This window comes from Crocodylus porosus, unplaced genomic scaffold (genome assembly GCF_001723895.1).
Source record: "Crocodylus porosus isolate Cpor-Errol unplaced genomic scaffold, CroPor_comp1, whole genome shotgun sequence".
Taxonomy (NCBI): Eukaryota; Metazoa; Chordata; order Crocodylia; family Crocodylidae; genus Crocodylus; species Crocodylus porosus.
Window position 1 is genome coordinate 29,732,444 of NW_017728917.1, and position 20,665 is coordinate 29,753,108.

General features: G+C 43.6%; 1 protein-coding gene across 2 annotated transcripts; it reads right to left on the reverse strand.

Annotated features, from left to right (window-relative positions):
- Nucleotides 1–473: 473 nt before the first annotated feature.
- ISY1 (ISY1 splicing factor homolog) lies at nucleotides 474–20,056 on the reverse strand. 2 transcript variants are annotated; one of them, XM_019536974.1, is made up of 11 exons: nucleotides 19,946–20,056; nucleotides 19,829–19,851; nucleotides 17,287–17,338; nucleotides 15,249–15,314; nucleotides 14,535–14,577; nucleotides 12,276–12,388; nucleotides 10,666–10,783; nucleotides 9,407–9,529; nucleotides 4,961–5,073; nucleotides 3,054–3,140; nucleotides 474–1,290 (listed from the first exon to the last, which is right to left on the reverse strand). In XM_019536974.1, the coding sequence occupies exons 1-11, from the start codon at nucleotides 19,946–19,948 to the stop codon at nucleotides 1,183–1,185; spliced, it is 849 nt and encodes a 282-aa protein (XP_019392519.1). In that variant the 5' UTR covers nucleotides 19,949–20,056; the 3' UTR covers nucleotides 474–1,182. The 2 variants fall into 2 exon arrangements, with proteins under 2 accessions (XP_019392519.1, XP_019392518.1); XM_019536973.1 differs by lacking the exons at nucleotides 19,829–19,851; nucleotides 19,946–20,056 and adding an exon at nucleotides 19,589–19,811.
- Between the last annotated feature and the right edge of the window lie 609 nt (nucleotides 20,057–20,665).

Genomic DNA, 20,665 nt, shown 5'->3' on the forward strand with positions numbered 1-20,665 from the left:
AAAAAGCATAGAAGTCATTGACTAAATAAACCAAGTTCATTATGTAACCAATGCTATGAAGATGCGAGTGAAACCTTCAAGTTCTCATCGTACTCAATTTTAGATCAGGACATCTCATGTACACTACAATGGATCCTGGAAGTAGCTTCCTGCAGAAACTGAATTTCCTCACCTACTTGTTTCACACTATACTCCCTGCAGACAGCACCTATGTTTCTTAAACAGCAATTTCAAATTATTTTACATTCACATCTGTACAACTCACAGTATTTGTTTTAGTAACTTTAAAATTCAAAATAGTTTGAGTAGCTCTGACTTCTTCTCTTGTCCCATAATACAACAGCTAAGAGAGCACCTGGGGACATGCACATCAAGCCCCTTAAACAAGAGGCTACTTATTATTTCCATTCTCCAGTTATCATTACGAAAAGGACACAGGTTCCTGGAACAAACTTGAAAAATAAAGAAAGAAGTCAGTTTGTATAAGTGTTTTACTAAGAAATTCTGAACATGTTACAAAAGAGAAGTATATTTACAGTAGTTGCTGAAATATCCAGCACTTAAGCAATCCAACCAAGCACTGTTACAAGCCATTCATGGATAAGAGCTTTAGGCAGGCTATAGAAAAACAGCAGTTCGAGCAGAGAAACGTATTTAATTCTTCATAATTTTAGATTTTGATTTTTTATGACATTTCCATGGAAACTGCTATTGGTCTCCAGCTCTAACAGGCAGCAGACTATTCTACTAATTAAGAATAAGCCTGACAGATTGCTGGTCATGTCACTTGTTTCCTCATGCTTCAGAAAGAAACACTTTGACACACTGTTCAACCCAGGGAGTAGGCAAGTACAGCAGTGAACATGAGAGAAATGGGAAGTTGTAGAAAGGAACAGAAGCCACCAAAAGCAAGCAGGGAAAAGATGGCGACCAACTTAATTTAGCTGGCATTTTAGAAACAGAAAAACACCCAAGGCTGGAACAGGTAGGAAGACAAGCCTATAGAACTGCCCAGCTAAAAGAAAGGAATGTTTGGAGGAACATGGTGCAAGAAAGGTCACTTTTGTTTCAGTGTTTACAGAAGCCAACATGCTTGCTGAGTCTACAGAGATCAAAGGGCTTGTCGGAATGCTGTCAAACTGTTGCTTCAGGAAGGATTAAAAAATACAAGGAGAAGAAATACTACAGTCCTAGAAGTCTTTTAGCTTCTTCACTTTGTGCCATAAGAGTTTCACTGGCATACTTCTGAAGAAGCTCCATCTTCTTTCTCCGGACAAGAGCTTCCTCAATCTGTAAATAAAAAACATTAAAACACTTAGCCTTCAGTTCAGGCCCCGAAACCTAGAAATTCCAGATACAAAAAGTCAGAAAAAAAGCAGCCAAAGAAGACTGAAAAAAATTTGCTTAATCCTAGTAGAACTGGAGGGCACAGTTTTATCAGGCCCAAATAAAAACAGTGCCAAAGGCCACCATTGAGAGAGAGACACATACACAAAGACAGAGACACGGAGAGAAAGAGAGAGAGAGAGAAAGAGAGAGAGAGCGCGCGAACGCACTCAAGATTTTACTGCTTTGCCACTGTACTTTAATATGTAAAGTTTGTGAGACTAAAACATTTTCTATTATACATTAAATATGACTAGTTCAGAACTCTGATCAGATTAATTGAATTAGGGTGTGCTAATTTCCCATGACAAGGCTTTTCAATAAGATCCTGATACACAAAATAGCATTACAGCTCTAAAAGTAGACTAAATCCACACCACAACAGATTTTTTAATTAAGAATTTGTCTTAACAAAAAAAAAAATAATAATAATCAACTGAAGCCATGTTTCTAACAAATTTCAGATTAAGCATCCTCAGTTGACCTTATTACATACCCATATTCAAATATATGTTAATGTTTTTCTTTTTGAAATGAAAAGAATCTCTAACAGCAAAACCTGGATCTAAGTTATTCAGAACTTGAATATTGGCTTGGATCAGCCTTTACTGTTATACAAAACTTTATTTAGAAATTCAATGACATATTAAAGACTTTCAGGACTTGTCTTGACATTTTCTCTCTCTCAAAAGCCTTCTAAAGAATGAAAAAATTAAGGTCTGTGTTTATCCCAAGATTGTAGCTCTATAGTTACAATTCTTCTTGCTTTACAACTAGAACAATTATTTGATTTTTTTAAAAGACATTCTTTGTGAAAGACAAATGACAGTACTGAACACAAAGTAAATGGAATTCTAGCTATACTGATTTGCATCCTTATGGTAAGAGCTTGTTATTGGATCATGTTTTACAACCTAAGAGGTTCACAATCTTAGTTAATGTGCAGCATTATCTATCATTTTTACAAACTTCACAGAAGTCTGTAACATCTACTCATTCCTTCTGAAAAATTTACAGCTTTTCATAGTATCCCAAGATTAGTTTAATTCCCAGGATGCAATTTGTCAGAATGAAATATTATGTATCCTGTTTATAGTTTACCAACTCTAGAGGAAAAAAATGATTTTAAATGATATAATCACATATTTTTGCTGTGATGTGTAGATACTTTACTGCTAGGCAAATTGCTTCAAAAATAAAATAGGAACCAAGGCCGTTTTGGAAAACGGCTACTTTATACCAAGCTAAGCAATCAACAATTAAAAGTTATTACAGGGGGCAAAACCAGAAATTAAAACATTGTCACAAATTTGATGAGTCAAAGATAGCAGACTAGGTCTCTCTCTCTTTTTTAAATAATACACCCAAAAAGATTTTCAAAGAAAAAAAACAAACTTATAGAAAGGCAGAATCTCAGAGGAAAGAGAATCTAGAAGTACAAACAACATTCTGTGCCACAGCACCCCACTCAGGAAGAGGCGAGCGGAGGTAAAGCAATTGAACCAAGGTCTCACAGCGAGTTCAGTCAGGGAGAGAACCCAGCTGATCTGTCCAGCAGTTTTTTACTACAAGTAGACAACACTTTCTATAGGCCGTCTACCATGACTCACAACCTGTATCATAATAGTGCCAGTGTTCTCATGTGCCTTTGTTTTTATTTTTCTTACCTCCTGCTGTGATGGCACAGGGACATGAGCAATAAACTTTTGTTGACCTTCTTCACCTTCTTTTTCTTTGCCATTTTCCTCATCGGACTACAAAATAATATCATATAAAACTGTTTGTTTTTTAGCTTACGTCAACAAGACATTACATCTAACCCCACCCACCTGCACTTACAAATTATGCTTGTAAATAAAGGCCTGGAACATGAACAAAACAGGGGACACTTCATTCTATGCCACAATGGGCAAGCACCACATCACCAAGACCTCACTATTTGAAGACCTAAAACTGGGTTGCTCCTTCCCTTCTTCTTCCTGTGTATAGATGTAAGACCGCGTTTTTATTGTTGCCATGTGGCTTTCAGTGGCTGTCACCAGAATGCAAAAGCTGTCACAGGCAGGAAATAGGGGCTTTACAAACACAGCCAGGTTCCTCTTCCATAAAGTGGTCACTCTTGAGAGCTGTCACTATTTTCCTCATTCACTGGATGGGCTTATACAGGCAGAGAAGACAGGATACAGCCCATGAGGTCTCAAGCTATGCAACAGCAATAAGAACATACTTCTGCAGCACTGCTGACTTAGCAGGAGATGACAAAATAACCCTACTGCAGGGCATCAGTAACTGTAGGTGCAGACAGAAGTCCAGCTCCCTGGTCTAACTCATGACACTTCACAGACAAATTAAACTAACCCTCCCAACTCAACAGACATTAGCTGTTGGGTCAGGAGGGTGGGGAATCAAGCTCCAAATTTGGAGCTGACACAGAGAGGCTTTATGTTGCAGCCTCTTCCCCTAGCACCCCCATTTCCCAGCTACAGTGCTCTCTCAGGATGTGGGGTGAGGGGGTGAAGAGAAGGGAGGGGAGGGAGCTCAGGTTGGTCTTTGCCCAGCCCGCACTGGAGTGGGGAACAGGTAGATTGAACCCCCCCCCCCCACCTTGCAGGGGGGTGGGCAATCCAGCTGACTGGGCAATCCACAGGCTGGGCAAACACAAGTCCAAGTTCCCTCCCTTGGACAGTCAGGGTTAATTTGTCATGAGACAGGAGCGCTCTGCAGTTGTGTACTTCTGTTAGGGTATGGCTATAGAGTGTTTTCAAGGGGATGACTGCATGACAAACATAACTTCTACCTGTGCCTTGTGAGGAGCAATATGCACTTCCCTGCTGGATTGTGAAGGGAGCATGGTATTCAACCAGTTCCCCAGACCTTAACCCCAACTTAAATCTTTGTTCTGTGATTCAAAGAAGCCAGTTTGAGCAATTCAGTATCAATAAGATAAAGTGAAATACTACTGTACTGAAAACTCTACCTACAGAGCATATAGATCTGTGCTTAGAACATTAGCTTTTCAGTTATTTTATTTTAGAGATTAAGAATTTCTGTCAGTAGCCATTTACTAACAGCTGACCCCAAATGGACACTCAAAGTTAGTTGTAACTTTTATCCTAGCTATAGGAAAAAGCCTTCTCAGGTTGTCAATTTTTGTTATATTCTATACCTGAGTTAAGAATTAAAAGTCCTATTTGAGTATTTAGTTGTACCATGATACACAAAGAGAGGGGCAACCTATAGCACGGGTGCCACAAGTGGTATGGGTAGCCTGTAGGTTGCAAGCAGCAGATCAGGAAGGGGGCAGACAGTACACTAGCAGATAGGGCACGAAGCGGAAAGCAGAGCAGTAGAAAGGGCAGGGGATAAGGATTTGAGTGGTAACTGGGGACGGTGTGGTGCTTAATTTGTGGCATGCCTGTCAAAAAGGCTGGCCCCCACTGCTCTAAGGTGTGCAAAGGAGGGACACACTGTAGTAGTCAATATATTTTTAAGAACAGTGAAGATACTCAGAGCATGCTGTTACTATACAGGAGTAACATTAATTGTCATATTTGCATAGTCTCCCACACCGTACCTCATCATCATTGACAGCATAAATGTTTTCTTCCTCCTCTTCCTCTTCTTTATCACCTCTTGCAAGTCGTGCCTCTCTCTCCAGTTTCCATTTCTCCACTGCTTCTGCTATGACTGGTTAAAAAAATCGTGATACTAAGTCAACAAGGTATCCAAGGCACGAGCTGAATCTAGGGTTGATGCTAGCTCCTTACGCCGCTTTTTACTGTGCTACCCTTGGTCATGCCTTGTAAACAGACTGAACCAGCGACCTCTCAATATAAAAAAACAAGAGCTTCTAACAGTTTACCTGAAGTATCCAGCCTATTAATGTAAAGGCAACAGCAGACCCACACAAATGCAGTAGGGCCACAAGAGATGGACAGAGTTACATTTTTAGCAGGCATTGCACTGTAACCAGGCTAAAAGCCTTGAGCATGACAAAATGTTTAGGTTGGTTAGAGAACTAGGGGTGTGCCAATAAAGATTTTTGGGCCAATAATTAACCAGCCATAATGGGTCAATACCGATCCAATTGCTGATATGCAGCCCAGCAGCTTGGAAAGCAGCATCTGGCTGGCTGCACATACCCCAGGGGAGACATGGGGGTGTGCCCCCCTCGGATCTGCGGGCAGGGCAAGGGTGGGCTGCCCACTGCATGCTTGGGGCCAGAGGCTGTGCTGGTCTGTTCCTGGTGGAGGCTGAGCAGCTATGGGGTAGGCTACAGCCACCCCAAAATTTGTAACAACCCCCCATTGTCCCTCCTCCCAGCACCGTCCCCAGCATAGCTCAGGATCAGCCCCTGCCAGGAAGAGTCCGGTGCCACCCCCGGCCCCAAGTGCACAGTGGGAAGCACATCCTCACCTCACGCACATATCCGAGGGTGCATGCAGCAGCAGGAGCCCCCAACCCTCCCAGATGAGCCATGGCTCTGTCCTGTGCCCCGCCCAGGCAGCGTCTGCTTCTGTCCCTTTCCCTACCGCAGCCCCACTCCCTCCCTTACCACAGGGGCCGCTATCTGCCTCCCCCACACAGACTTACTGGCCAGATGCTGCTCCTCAAGCTGCTGGGCTGCATTCCTGGCTGCATGTATGCTGTGGCTGCATGCATTCAAGTGGCATTTATCAGTACCGACGCAATATGGACTGATGTATTGGTACACCTCTATAGGGAATATGGTTAGATTACACTCTAGAGCTGTGCTATGGCCATGTCAAGGGACAACTGCTCTAAATAGTTCTCATGCTACAGAGGTATTTGTAATGTAAATGGATACAGAAAGACAGGTTTCTGGTAATAAAGACCTGCTGAATACAGTTTTTTAACCTGAGCAACCACTGTATGGTTAGCCATATCCTCCTTGCCACTTTGCATCATTGCTTCCTACTTTACAGCCCATACCAAGTGATTCAAGTTAACTGGAACTGACTGTAAGACTTAAAATGCTCAAAAGTGTTGCTGTGTCATTGCACCTGGGACAAAGGCACCTAAAAATCATTAACCCTAGTATAAGATAATGCAAGTATTGCTAATCTTTTTTTCACCCAGTATTTCAGACTTGAAGTTAAGAGTCCACACCTAAATCTCAAACAACCCTGCAATGACCAGCGACAATGAGAGCAGGATGGGGGGCCTAGGGCAAATCAGCCCATGCAGGGCCCCGCCCCCCACTCCAATCCCAGACCTGAAGAAGCTGCCACCACTGGAGGAGGACAGGGGGCAATGAGGAGCTGGACGCGGAGGCACTGTTCCGCCGTGCCCCCCAAAGCTCAGGGCCCAGGGCAGTTGCCCCGATTCGCCCTGCCCTCCCCAAGGACGGTCCTGTTAATGACTATAAGTGGATTCAGTGTCATAGCCCTTCTTAACTGAGCAAGGGTAATCAGTCTCATAGCAAAAGACAACAAAGTCTCTGAAAAGTCCCTTGTGTGCACCATAGCTTCCCTGAGCTGTGGTAAGAATTGCAGTTGGAAACCAGCAATTCTTTATCTTTGAGAGCAAATGGAGATTTATTAGCCTCTTTTATTCATTTAAGATAGCACCTCTTACAATTGCTGAAACTGACCACCGGCATATTTTTTTGATGTGGGATGGTGAGGCAACCAGTAAAAGAAGGGCTGCTAGTGTGGAAAGCTGTGAAATATAAAGTATTTTAGAGCATGTCAACTCAATCTCACATGAGCCAAGTCTAGGAGACTGTCACACAAAATACAACAGGAGACCTCTGAAATTCCCTTACAAGAAAATAAGGCATGTACTTTTTTTGCCCTATTAAAGCTACAATAGAAAAAAAACAATCCTTTTGTTTTAGGACAGTTCTTTCACATTTCTCCTTAATATATTTGAAGTTCCAAACCCAATAATTCTAGGTTCTTATAGAATCTTTTAAGGCACACACAAAAAGTTAAAAAGTCTAATCAAGACCTTGCTGAGCTGGCCAAATCTTGACTAATGAATTAATTATTTAACCACCCAGTAAAACAGCCTTCCTCACGTGACTACATATCCCTGAACGACCAATATATGCTTTTGCGGTAATTTTGAACGTACAAATTCTAAGGTTTAAAATGGACCAAGTGAGTTTGAGTTAAGGTTAATTTGTGGAAAGCCCCTGCTAGTGCATCTCCATTTACTATTACCATGGGACAAAATTACAGGGGCTTTTATTTAGACAAGGAATGGTGGACTGGGAAAGAACCCACAGTATGTACGTAGTACTCAGTTTGGATCTTACGTATCAATTGAGGGATGCCAGGAGAAAGCTGGAAACCTGCTGTTCATCAGCATGGGGAGGTCCAGACTGGCAGAAAACAGCCATCATCCCAGAACTTGAATCCTTTATGTTAATAAAAACTAGCTCAAAAGTCTCATGCGGAGAGGGTGCTGGCCGAGTTACTGAAGCTCCTGAAGATAGGGAAATGGAAACCACGGTTTGGTAGAACAACAGCAAAATGGGAAGGTGGTACCATACCACAGAGCCCAGATTGATTACAAGGCCATCTGCCTAACATTTCACCTCTTTGTTTCATGTTTCAACAAGTACCTGGCTCTCGTTTGTGGAGAGAGCAATGGGAAAAGTCCAGCCCCCATCCTGCAAAGTGCTTCTGCTCAGCCTTTTTTTATTCTATTGCAAGCTGCCATCTTCTGACGTCTGTGCCCAGCATCTTGCTAATACCACTATTCCAAATATTGCTATACCCAACTCAAATTGACTAGCTTTATTGTTACCTACTTACAGACTCCCCACATTCTTCCCAGCAGACAAGAGGAAGCTGAATTATACTAACCCCAGGTTCACAGAAATTTGAAAGGAGAGTCCCAGGCTTTTACTGTAGTTGAACAAATTCAAGTCAGCCTAATTTGCACCCCCTATAATACCAGAATCCTAGTGCACAGAACCTTGCTGAAAAGCAGAATTTCATTACTGGTAGATTTTCCACAAAAAAAAAAAATTACAACAGCTTAGTTACTTCCTTTTTTGTATTTTAAATGCAAATATTATGAAAGCAATACATTATTAAATTTCCCCCCATCCTTGTGCCTAGATACAGTTGAGAGCTTGAAGTACACTTAGTTTAACTGGAGTCAGCTGACAGAGACAAGTTGTTTCTACTCTGTGCACTGTTCTGGATCAAAAGTGACTTACCAGTACTATCCAAGTACATTCCCAGAGGTTACTTTTAGGTAGATTCAAAAAAAATTGTTTCCTTAAACAAAAATAGCAATATGAGTATGCAGCACTAACATAGCTCTTTTCAGTATCTCAAGTCTCTCAAAAAAGCAGTTGTCCAGCACCCCTACTGTTGCCAACTAGGAAACCAAGGTACAAAGCTAACTTGCCCAAAGTGTTCTTGAGTGCCTGAAACAGCTCACAGTATGACAGTCTGTTCCTAGTCCTGTGTGTCCTATCCCCTTGCACAATCCAGCTTCACTACTTGCATACTAAGCTCCAGTGTTACATTTTAATCAACTGTTTGTTCTACACAAAAAAGACACCACATGTTTAAGAGAAGGAAAGACAGACTGATTCTCCTCTTCAAATGAAAGGAAACTAAATTTCCAAGATTTTGTTTTCTACTTAAAAAACAAAATAAGTCATAGCCAGCTGAACAAGATTCTATTTTGGTGGAATCTCATTCTGAAGGGACAGAAAGATGACAGCCTCCTTTACTCACTCTTCACATGAAGCATAATGGTTAAATAGAACAGAAACCTACCCAAGAGTGTACCACAGGTGATAACTGTAAGCATTTCAAAGAAAGTTGTCAAAAGCTCAAAAACTGCTTACACAGTTCTTCCATCTGCAGCAAAGATTTCCACTGCCAACATGTCAGTGTTGCCAACAAGGCAGTAATCCAGAATTACTTCTTTCCAAGTCAGATTACCAGAATTTATGTGAAACCAGACAAACAGCAAGCCTTAAAAGCTAAAAACCGCTGCTTTATAATGTACATCAAGTGATCTTTCATACCTTCCTTTTCATGTTCCTGTTCCAGTGGCTCCAAGACACCATCATCTTCATCCCTGTAGCCATAATATTCTGCATCAATTGCTTTCATAAGCTCAGCTCGAGTCTTCCTTGGAGGAGGGAGAGCTGAAAAAACATTACTCAGTCACCCAAAAGAAAACGATGCTTCAAATCTTAACAGCTAGTTATGCACATGTGAACCATAAATCAGCCCCACAGCACTAGTCCATCACAGCAGATCAAATTAACCAGAACAAACAACTAATCGCCAGTGGTCAAAGAACTCTTTACATTCTTCTCGAGGCTACATTCAAAGTGCCTGCCTGTTCTCTAGCCACCACTTGCAATCCCTCACACTTGCATCGACTTCCCCCTTTCTAGCACTTTATTTTACACTGATACCATCATAAGTGCTCCTATAAAAGTAATTCTCTCTCAAGGATTTCAGGGAGGGCTAACAATATCTCTGAATAGACAGAGGTCCTTCCCATAGCCTAGGAAGTAATACTTCTGAGAGATTCAGGGTAACAAGGCTTCGGGGTGGTTCTGTATTTCAGCTTTTAAGCCCAACTACCTCTTGACTTCTTATGTAAAACTTACACAGTAGACTAGCTGAGGCCAGCCTGGGATCAAAAGGTCTTAAAAGCACAGCAACATCCCTCAACTACCTACTGCTTCAACAGTCAAGGATATAAAGATCACTGAACAGTTAACTGGATAGCAATATATACAATTAAACTAGTTCTCACTAATATTAAAATGGATTGTTAATTACTATTTTATAAAGTTAGGGTCAAACTTAATTCTACAATGGGAAATGGCAATTGTTTATAGAGAGAAGCACATATAAATAGAGACTGAAACTTTTTTTTTTTTTTTAATAATTTTTTTCTTTTGGACCATGGAAAGGCACAGTTAACTTGCTTTCCTCTGAATTTATCTAGCCCCAGTCAGGAGGCTATTCCAGCTATGAATGTAAATAAATGTTGTTTTTCTTCAGTCAAGGAAACATTAATGAATAACAACATTTAATTTTGCTTTGATAAATGTTTAAGTTGACTGGTCTCTAGCTTAACATAGAAGCTTCACTCCAATTTCAGCAGATACATTTCACATGACACGACATGCTGCATAAAGTTACTCTTACAAGTTACCAGTTGGGATAATACAAGCCTGAAGTACTACCAAGAAAAACAAACAAAATGAAAAAAAAATGCTTTCAACATACTTAAATGATTCTCTAAACTTGTCAAGTTACTTACGTTCCTTTTCAAAGAGTTCTCTGACACCTGGTAAGTCTTTAGCAGCTCCAAAATATTTGTAACCTCTGTTTCCTGGAACTTCTTTTCCTTCATGATCTAGCATTTTTGGACCAACTCTCTTAAAGAATAAATGAAATAAAATAAAATAAAAAACCCCCAAGATTCATTGCTCCTGGTCACCTTCAGTTGTTCTCCTACGCTTATTGGTATTTTTCATTCTCTAGGATAGCAGGGTGGGGAAAAAAAAAAAATCTGTGTTCCAGCTATATCAAATATTTCAGCACATAACTGCCACTAACATCATGCATGCCTTTGTATTACTACTGTCCTTCTTACTGAGCACATCAAAATGTGCGCCTGACTCTGCAGTAACTGCCATTACTGTGCAGTCCCAGCAGTGCATGGGTCATTTCCAACCCTACCATGCAGTAGCAACAAGTTACTTAGCTCGTTGCTAATGCACAGTAGTGTTGGCATCACAGTTTGTGCTGGCCAATGCTATGTCACTGTAGCTTATCGCTATGGTGATGCAGCATCTTGTGTAGATGCATTCACTGAGTATCAGTCATGTGATAGTCATGTAGTTTTAAGTCCCACAGCAGACACACCTTGTTATCTCTTCATACTGAACATCATGGTTTTGGGACAAAAATTGGATTAAAATACTATATTATAAGCCAGTGGTGCCCAACTTTTTCACCCCATGGGCCAGATCCCTCTATGGGCCAGAAATAGACAATGGGCCTGACTGAGCTGCAAGGGCTGCGCAGCCCAATCCATCCAGCCCAGGGAGGGAGTGGGTGGGTAGGATAGCCTCAAATCTGTACACATGGAGGAGGTGGGCCCATCCCCGATCTTGCTGGATGCACAATGGCCCAGGGGAGGCTAGAACCAGTTGCATAGAGCTTCCATCACCGCCAAGTTTTCCAAGTTGTGGGAATCCCTGTGGACCAGATGTCATGGCTCCATGGGAGAGATTTGGCCTGCAGACTAAGGGTTGAGCACCCCTACTATACACAGGGTCACTATGTGGAACCCGACATAGATCAAGTATTAAAAACTGAATTAGTAAGTACCTGATAAAAATATACATTAGAAATTTCAGCATCCAACTTCATATTTTGGCTCAGAACAATTAAAAATATCAAATGCTTGTGTTTTGCATTTTCCACAATGAGCAGAGAACAAATTACTTGAGTAAAACCTTTTGTAGACTGAACGGGTGCAGAAGAGAGGGGCAAATAAATTTTCAAAGTCTGAAAGGATGGTCAACAGAAAAATACTTAATTTTATCTTCTAAAGCCGTTAGCAAGTTAAAGAGTCATTTTATGACCCTGGTTAGGACAGAAAAAACAAGACATAGATATTTGTTCTAACATATGATTCAACCTGTTCTGGGGGCCTTAATAAGATTCAACTATTGACACATTCTAATCACTAAAAAATATAATCAAATGTATTAATTCATCTCTTTTACATGCACAAAAAAGCACTAGTCCAGCATTCATTAGATTAAGCTTTCTTATCCTGAGATGAAGAGCTATTACTTTACTAGTGATTCAGTTAACTGCTGCTCTGTTTGTCAACAAGATTTATTCTTTTGTACTTACAGCATAATCAGGACCTCCTAACTCCTTTATTCTGACCTCCCAGTGTCCCTTTTCTCTTAGCAGCTTGTTAATTTCATCGTTTAAGTCTCGAATTCTGAATTCACCTAAGCCAGCTACAAGAAAGGAAAAAAGACGTTAGGAAGTTTCTATAGACGCCAGTATTAGGTGCCTGTTTGGAAGGATTTTTTTCTTCTTCTTACTGGGAAGAAAAGCACCTCTTCCTCCCTTAAATTCCTGGAGGGTCCCTGAAAATGCAAGATCATTCTTCACGACTAATATAGTTTTGGGGCAAAAAAGACTTATTCATTCCCCAGGACCGGTGTTTGCTAGATAGGAAGCACTCTGCCATGCCTGGAGAGAAAACCAAGTACTGTACTTCCTGTACTTAAAAACATGCTACTCTGCCAAAAACACATTAGCTTTACTTTGAATCAAATAGGTATCATCACTGGCTTAGAACTAGTGAATACAGCTTTACTGCTCCTGAAAGCGTCTATTCAGGTTTATTAGTGACTAATCCTGGTAAATCATAATGTAATTCATGCAGGAAGATCACTTTGTTTTTTTCATTATTTATACTGGTACATAAATATTTTAAACTTTACTAGTTTCACAAGTAAAAGAACGCATCCTTAATTGACTTGTCAAATATTTCCAGTAGATAAATTCTGGGGAAGAAGCCAGTATTTTAACTGGGCTATCATAGCTCCTCTTGAAAGCAGAAACAGGAACTCTGCCTGTCAATAATGTACACAGCCCCTCAAGACTTCCTGTCAAAAAACTGAAGGTGGTAAGTTTTTATTGTTTGTGAAATTTTACTCTTAACTGTTGCCTAACTGTAGCAAGTTAGAAGTTTGATTATTCTAGCCATCACCTTGCTTCTTGCTCAAGTCAAGCTTAACAGTATCCTCTAAAGTCCTGCAAGAATAATAAGGTTATAAGATGCAGAGCTGCATATAGAAAGTTGCCATTTTAATAGAGGTGCACCGATACATTGGTACGTATCAGATCACCGATAAAAAGAAAGTTGTCATAATCGGCAATCGGCATGTTTTGGCCAGCGTAGCCGATAATGTCACCGATAAATGCTGCACACATGTACCCAGCTGCAGCATGCATGCAGCCAGGAATGCAGCCCAGCAGCTTGAAGAGTAGCATATGGCTTGTAAGTCTGTGGGGGATGGGAGAAGAAGGATATGGCAGATTGAGGCCCCCCATGATGAGGGAGGGAATAGGGCAGGGACTGCCTAGCTGGGACAGGGCAAGGGATGGAGCTGTGGGGGGCTTGTCCAGGGGGCACAGGGGGCTGGGGAAGGAGGGCGGCTCCCCACTGCTGCGTACACCCCCAGGGGAAGGCATGGGAGTACACACCCCCTGGATTTATGTACAGGGCAAGGGTGGGCTGTCCGTTGCAGGCTTGGGGCCAGGGACTGTACTGACCTCTTCCTGGCAGGGGGGTTAGGCTCGGGTCGGGTGTAGGTGGGGTGCATGGGCATGCTGGGAGGGGGCTACAGGGTTGACTACTCCACTCCAAAAAATTCCCCATACCCCCCACCACAGTCCCCTTCCTAGTGTTGCTACCTGTCCCCCCCACCCCAAGCACAGCCCTGGCCCAGTCCTGCTGCCAGGAAGAGGCTGGCAAGGTCCCTGGTTCCAAGCCTGCAGTGGGCAGCCTGCCCTTGCCCCACACACAAATTCAGTGTGGGGGGAGCAACATGCCTCTCTGGGAAGTAGGTACAGTGCTGGGGAGCTTCCCCCCTCTCCCAACACCCCCGGATGAGCCGCTTGCAGCTCCATCCTGCACCCTGCTATGCCCAGCTGGGCAGTGCCTGCCTCTGCCCCACTCCCTCCCTCACCATAGGGTGCCTTGATCTGTTGCCCCCATACCCTTTCCTCCCACAAAAGACTGCATATCAGCTATCAGATCGATATTGGCCAATATGGCTGGTTAATAATCATCAGCCATCACTATTGGCCAAAAAAATCTTTATCAGTGCACCCTTACATTTTAGTGGAGAAAGTTTAATACCCTGAGAGCTAGAAAACTGCTACATCCCACTGAAAGGTGGCAACTTTCTAGCTGTAGCTGTATGAAATATATTGGACATTGAAATGGTCATTGCATCTACAATCCAGCAACAAAATATTGATACCAATACCAATTAAAACAGTAAAATCTGAATCAATATGATTTTATAGCCAGCATGTTCCAACAAAAGAAGTGAAGTTTCATACATTTTGCTGTAATTAAATACATACCATTTTGAATCTGAGCAACTTTCTTGGAGATTTCACCAATAATCTGGTTAAACAAAAAACAAGTATTTAGAAATTAGTTTTCCAGTAAAAGTTAGCAGTCACAAGCTAATTTCTAACAGATGACTGAAAACTTACATGAGAGACTCATTTGGAAGGGCAATTTTTAGATCCTAGTAAACAGTTTAAGTACAATATTCAAGGCCAAATTAAAGACTTGTACAGACTTTGTTCAACAGGAACCAACAATTTATCTTAACTTACTGGTCATTATGGTTAAAATGAGATTCACGTTGTGCTGGCATAGTTAATGCTTGATCCTTAATCTAATTAAATACTCACATTAGAGAACTAGCAGCAAAGGGATGCTTGAGGCAATGCTGTATTCAAAGCTCACGTATTCTCACCCTGATTCACAAAGATGTTGGCTTTTTATATATTGATAGAAATGCTTTAAAACTGAAATGTAGTGGTACAAGTTTCATCCAAATTATGCATTTTTAACAAATGGACCATTTGCCAATCCAGGCTCTAACAAGGTTAGCCTGAAAAGAGATTCTATCTGGCCTGCCAAGCCAGAATAACAGTGGCAGTTAGCAGGCAGGAGAGGTAGGGATCAGTGGTCTGCCTTTAGCCTAGTGTTATATTTGGCTTCCTGTTGCTAGAATGTTGCTGACCCCTGCTGTAAAGAATCAGAAGTGTCTTTATAGTGCATACCTGTCGTCTCCATTTCTCAGCCTTCGGCAACTCATTACATTCTGATGCAAGAAAAGGTCTTCGCTCCTGTTCGGCAGAGATATATCATAAGCTTCAAATAATCTAAGATTGAAGTTCAATACACTCGCAATGCATTCAAGAATGCTCTCTCATTACCCACACTGTTAGTGGATTAGCACTCAGCTAGTCAGCCACTCTTACTTCCACTTTCTCTTACCCCTCCTTTCAATGATTAACACCAATTTAGTGTTAGTAAGAGGTGTCTGCCAGCAGCCCTGATGAATGAAATCCTATTACAGAACACAGCTGTCAGCTCAAGTCTAGAGTGTCCAAAACAGAACTTGACATCTTTGGTAAAAGCCTCTCCCTTCCACTGTCCAACACTAGCCTCACACTGATCACTACAGCTCAGGCAGAGAGATACCTGTAGTCCTCTGCCCACATCTAGCCCCTTGGTAGTTTATTACTTTTCTACAGCTAAGCCTGATCACTCCTTTTCTATTCTTACTGTTAAGGTTTCAATCTAGTTTTTCCAGTTGTATGGGAGGAAGATGAGAGACCTGGAAGCTCATTTCATCCAATTTATCCATAATACTGCTACAAAAATGCACTTCTCTTTCCTGCCTCTAACAATGTCTCCCCTGCATTTTCTACACAACTCACTGACCTCAGTTACTGCAAACTGAAGATCAGCCTTTTTGCCTTACCTTCAGGGCTACCTACTTATCTGCTTGTTAGTGCCTATTCCTATGCTTCATCCATGCCTCACTTCCACACCTTCTTCCATAGCATTGTTTTATGCATGAACAGCCTCCCAGTTAGGATGTGCCAAAAACCTCCCAACTGTAACCAGCAATTTCTGAAAGCCTCTTTTTTGAAGAATGTTTTAGGTACAATAATTCCAGATGCTATTTTCTACTGTGCTGCTTTAGGCCATTCTCAGAGATCTAAGTCTCAGTCCTTGGAGGAGAAATCTAAATAATGGAATGTTAGAGTAAAAGCTTCTACTGGATTTTGTAGCATTCGTCTGACAAAGCTACCAGAACAAAAAAAATATCCTGATAATGACCAAAAAGTTGCAAGGCCCAAGTACATGGACTCCTGCACCTACATCACATCTCAATGAACTCACAAACGCTCTGTATAGATGTAACAGTCCATTTGTGGAGATTTAGAAATATGAACCTAAAATGACAGGTTCCGTTTAGCTTCTGGACCCAATCTCTTCAGCAGTGGTTTTGTAAAACACAGACACTTCAGTCAATTTTTCCTTCATATCTTGTGCCTGTGTATAACGATTTGATGTTAGATTCAACTATGCAAGCTATGATCACATTTAAGAATAGATGCATGTAAAGTGAGACACCACATGCCTAACTTATGCCTCAATATTGTCAGGTCATGTGTAAATCCCAAGTTCAGAATGCCCCTAGATACAAAATGCTGAATAGTTGCTACTTTGCCAAGGCACTACCAGGGAATAAAAGATCATACAAGAGCTCTTCTAGCTTTCCTGGGCTGACTGGGAAAAAAGCCAAACAAAACCCATGATCAGGACCACCACTGATCGGTGAATGCATGCTATGTTAGCAGAAGATAACTTCAAATCTTACTTTTATGTTTTTGGAATTTCTCTCCAAGTTATTATGCATCTATCTCTTCCTTATTCTACAATCAAGACACCTGGCTTCTACTTTAATTATCACCTTTGCTTTCTCTCCACGATTTAAGCAGGCTCATGGTTCATCTTTTCCCCTAGCAGCCAAACTGAAGTTACCGCTCTAGCAGAGTTTTTAGTTAGCATCTGCAGAAAACTTAATAACTGCGTCGCCCTGCCATTTGAAAACCTCTGCTTTATCCTGTTTTACTTCCATAGTCTGTATAAAGCAGCCAGTCCTGGGACAACATTTGGGAACACTGTGATGAAAAACTGCACATCCCTTTGCATTCTGTACAAAATAAGCGAGCACTAATTTGAGCACATTAAAAAACCAACACCAATCGGTTACTAAAAAGAAAATAATTTTTTCCATCCTACCTTAACTTTCCCTTCCTCAAGTTGAGCTTGGCGAAACCTTGCCAAGGCCGTCCTAAAAAGAAAAATAAGTTAATTTGCTTTTTTACTTCTACAGCTACATTCTCCCTGTAACAAGCCCCTACAGTTAGGTTTTCAAGGGATTTAGTGAACTGAATTCTGCAGGAACACATACAATTATAGTGCATCTATTATCACTGAGTGCTTTGGCTAGAGGCTTCTTCAGCGCCGTGATGTTCTCAATGGCAACATTAGTTGGCGATTCATTTTTTTAAAAACATTTACATTGCTCTGATTATTTAAGAGTCAGAATTTTTCCAATATTTCCACTTAAAAGATTTAGCATTGAAGAAGCCACTAAGCAAATCAGTCAACACCAGTGAAACGTGCTGTCATCTAGATAGGATGGTTTGAGAGATTTAACATTCAAAGTAACAAGCTTGATTGCCTTGTACTTTAATAAGACATTTCAAGAACATTTTTCTGTCATAACAGCTTCAGTAAAGACCACTTATGACCTGCAGTGGATTAATACACTTTTCTTTCCTTTTTTAAAACTGAAAATATGAGTTTCCTAGGTATTCTGCCCCCACCCCCCAAGCTACTTCCCCTCCTAAAGGGCAGCTACAAGGGAATCAATAATTGCTATATGTTGCCTCAATGTTATGCCTCTAATATTCTCAAAGTAAAAATTGAAACATTTCAATTGTTATATCTAAGTGTAATAGGGTTTGAAACTTTTTTCTTAAATGAGTTTTTTAGGTGTACGCTACATCACCCAGCCAAAGCACCTGAAAACTGCCTCAGCAGCAGGGAGCAGAACTGAGTCCATGAGGCATTTCACCAGGGGACCAAGGGAAGCAGACTGAGCGCCAAGGGAAGCACTGACTGTAGGACGCCTGGAGGACTGACCTACCATACATGCGCACTTTCCAGGTATGTTTTTGTCATGCCTCAGTGTTTTACTAGGCACATACATCTGTACATGTGCCTTCTGAAATGCTTCAAGGTACACCCTGTTCCCAGTCTAAGAACAGAGTTGCTTGAGACAAAGAAAATTGTTTCAAAAGGGCCAGAGGCAAACATAAAATCACTCTATAGACCCCCCTCAGCCTGAGATTCAGGGACTGAACTATATCTTACACCTTCAACTTTCATTCATTTCTGGCACAACTGGCAGGAGGTAAAAGCCCTCTCTTCACTTTTCATAGGAGCCAAACAAGGGACAGGAAAGAGCGGCGTGCAACAAGAACAAGCCAGGCAAGGAATAAAAATCCTTGCCCAGCATGGTGGCAAGCTCTACTACAGGGTGGGGGGGCAATTATTTGGGCAGAAGACCACTAACAGAGTTTTGGTGAGCTGTTATGGCCTACGTGAGGGGTAGAGGGGTGGGAAGATTCTGACCTGACCTGATGCAGCAGAGGGGTCAACTGATCTTATTTTGTACTGCGTCCATCCACCCTGCACCCACTGCTGGGAGCACCCAATGGAGCAGCAGGGAAGGGTCTCCATGGAGACTGGCCAAGGACCTCTGTGGGCAAGATGCTCTCACTTGGGCAGATGGGATGGGGCTGCGGGTGGGCGGGGAGCAATGTCCATGAGCGGGCCGGGTGGGCAGGGCTGGGATCGTGGGGCAGTGACAGTGCAGAGCCAAAGCCAAAAGCAGAACCACGATCCACTCCCTACACAACCCTGTGACGGGGCCCGGATCTGCGGGGAGAGACACGCCATAAGATCATCACAGTTCTGCCCCAGCCTTGGGCCTTGTGCTGTCACTGCCCTGAGATCCCAGCCCCAAGCCTGGCTCCCAGACACTCCTCCCCACCTGCATCCCATATGCCCAGTGGAGCATGCCCTGCCTGCAAGGGTCCCAGGCCAGTCTCCATGGAGACCCCACCCACCTGTTCTATCTGGTGCCCCTAGGGGTAGGTGTGGGGCAGACAGGTTGGGATGTCTGGACAATGGGGCCAAATCTGGTGGAGGCAACAGAGACACTGGCAATGGCATCCAGGCAGTCAGCTGCTCCTGCAGGGACTGCTGGGAAGCCAACACTGGTGTGTCACCCGCCCTGTCCTGCTGTGTGCCTGGGGGCTGTGGGGCTGGCTACATGCACCTGGGCCAGGCAGGGCCAAGGGACCTGCCACAGCTGGACAGGATCCATTGGCTGCCAAATCCTGCTCATGGGCAGTATTTTGCCCACCCCCAGTTTACTCAGAGTCTGTCCTGCACTATGCTGTGCCAGTACCATGGACCATGCACTCCAGCCTGCAGGATGTCTGGCATCCAACAGCTGGCCCACGCTAACAGATGACCAGGGCAGAGAAGGCTAGAAACTGGAGTGGCTGCACTGCAGCACCAGAAAGAGGTGTCTTGAGCCACAGCTTGAAACAACACCCAGAAGGCTCCATGCTGATCTGTGCGCCCCCGGCCTCGGGCAGACACCCCGCTGGTGCGCCCTGCGGGCGGGCCTTGCATTCTGGTCTCCCATGAGGCGCTCTCGCTCCGCGCCCGGCACGCGAGGTTGGGCTCCAGGGGTGGTACTTACATGGCCTTCTCTGCGTTTCGAGCCTAGAGAAAGTGAGAGACAGAAACAATGTTAGCACAGCACGGCACGGCACGGCACGGCACGGCCCCCACTCCCACGGAGGTGCCCAGAGCTCACCATCGTGCCCGCAGTGCAGGGCCTCGCGCCACCGGCGCCGCGGCTCTGTCAAGCTGGCAGCCGGAAGCGCCTCTTCTGGGGACAAAGGTCAAAAGACTCCGACTACACCCCGGAAGCAGATGCTGCGCAAGCGGAGCAGGCCGGGCGGCGCTGCGTGCTAACCCAGACGCAGAGCCCCACAGCAGTCAGTCGCTAGCCCTTGGAGGCGCTGGCTGCGCATGCGCAGTGCAGGGGTGGTTCTAGCCAGATGTTCTACTGCGGCGCGCCCGCCTCTAGTGAAGCCAGGGTGCACATGCGCCGAAGAGACTCCATTTGTGGACTGGGGGCAGGGAGTTGCCGTGGCTTAAACATAAGCGAGAGTGCGCGACTGCGCCTGCGTGGGTCCCACTCGGGTGAAAGTGTCTGAGGGCTCGGGCTTGGGCTCGGGCTCGGGGTAGTCATGGCAACCCGCGGGCGGGGCTGTTGTTACTGCTGGAGCCAGGCGGCGCGGGGTCGGGGCCACTTTGCCTTCGCCCGCTACTGGAAAGGCCGCGAGAGTTTTGTCGCCGGGGGCCGGAAGAGTTGTATGGGGGGCCCAGTAAGGCTGGGCTGCGAGAGGGCGGTGCTGGGGCTGCCTCGCCTGCTCCTGAGCTCTTTTGGGGCGGGGCGGGGCGGGGCGGGGCGGGGCGCAGCGCAGCTTTCGGCGCCTGCTCCAGGATGTGACCCCCGCGGGCAGGAAGC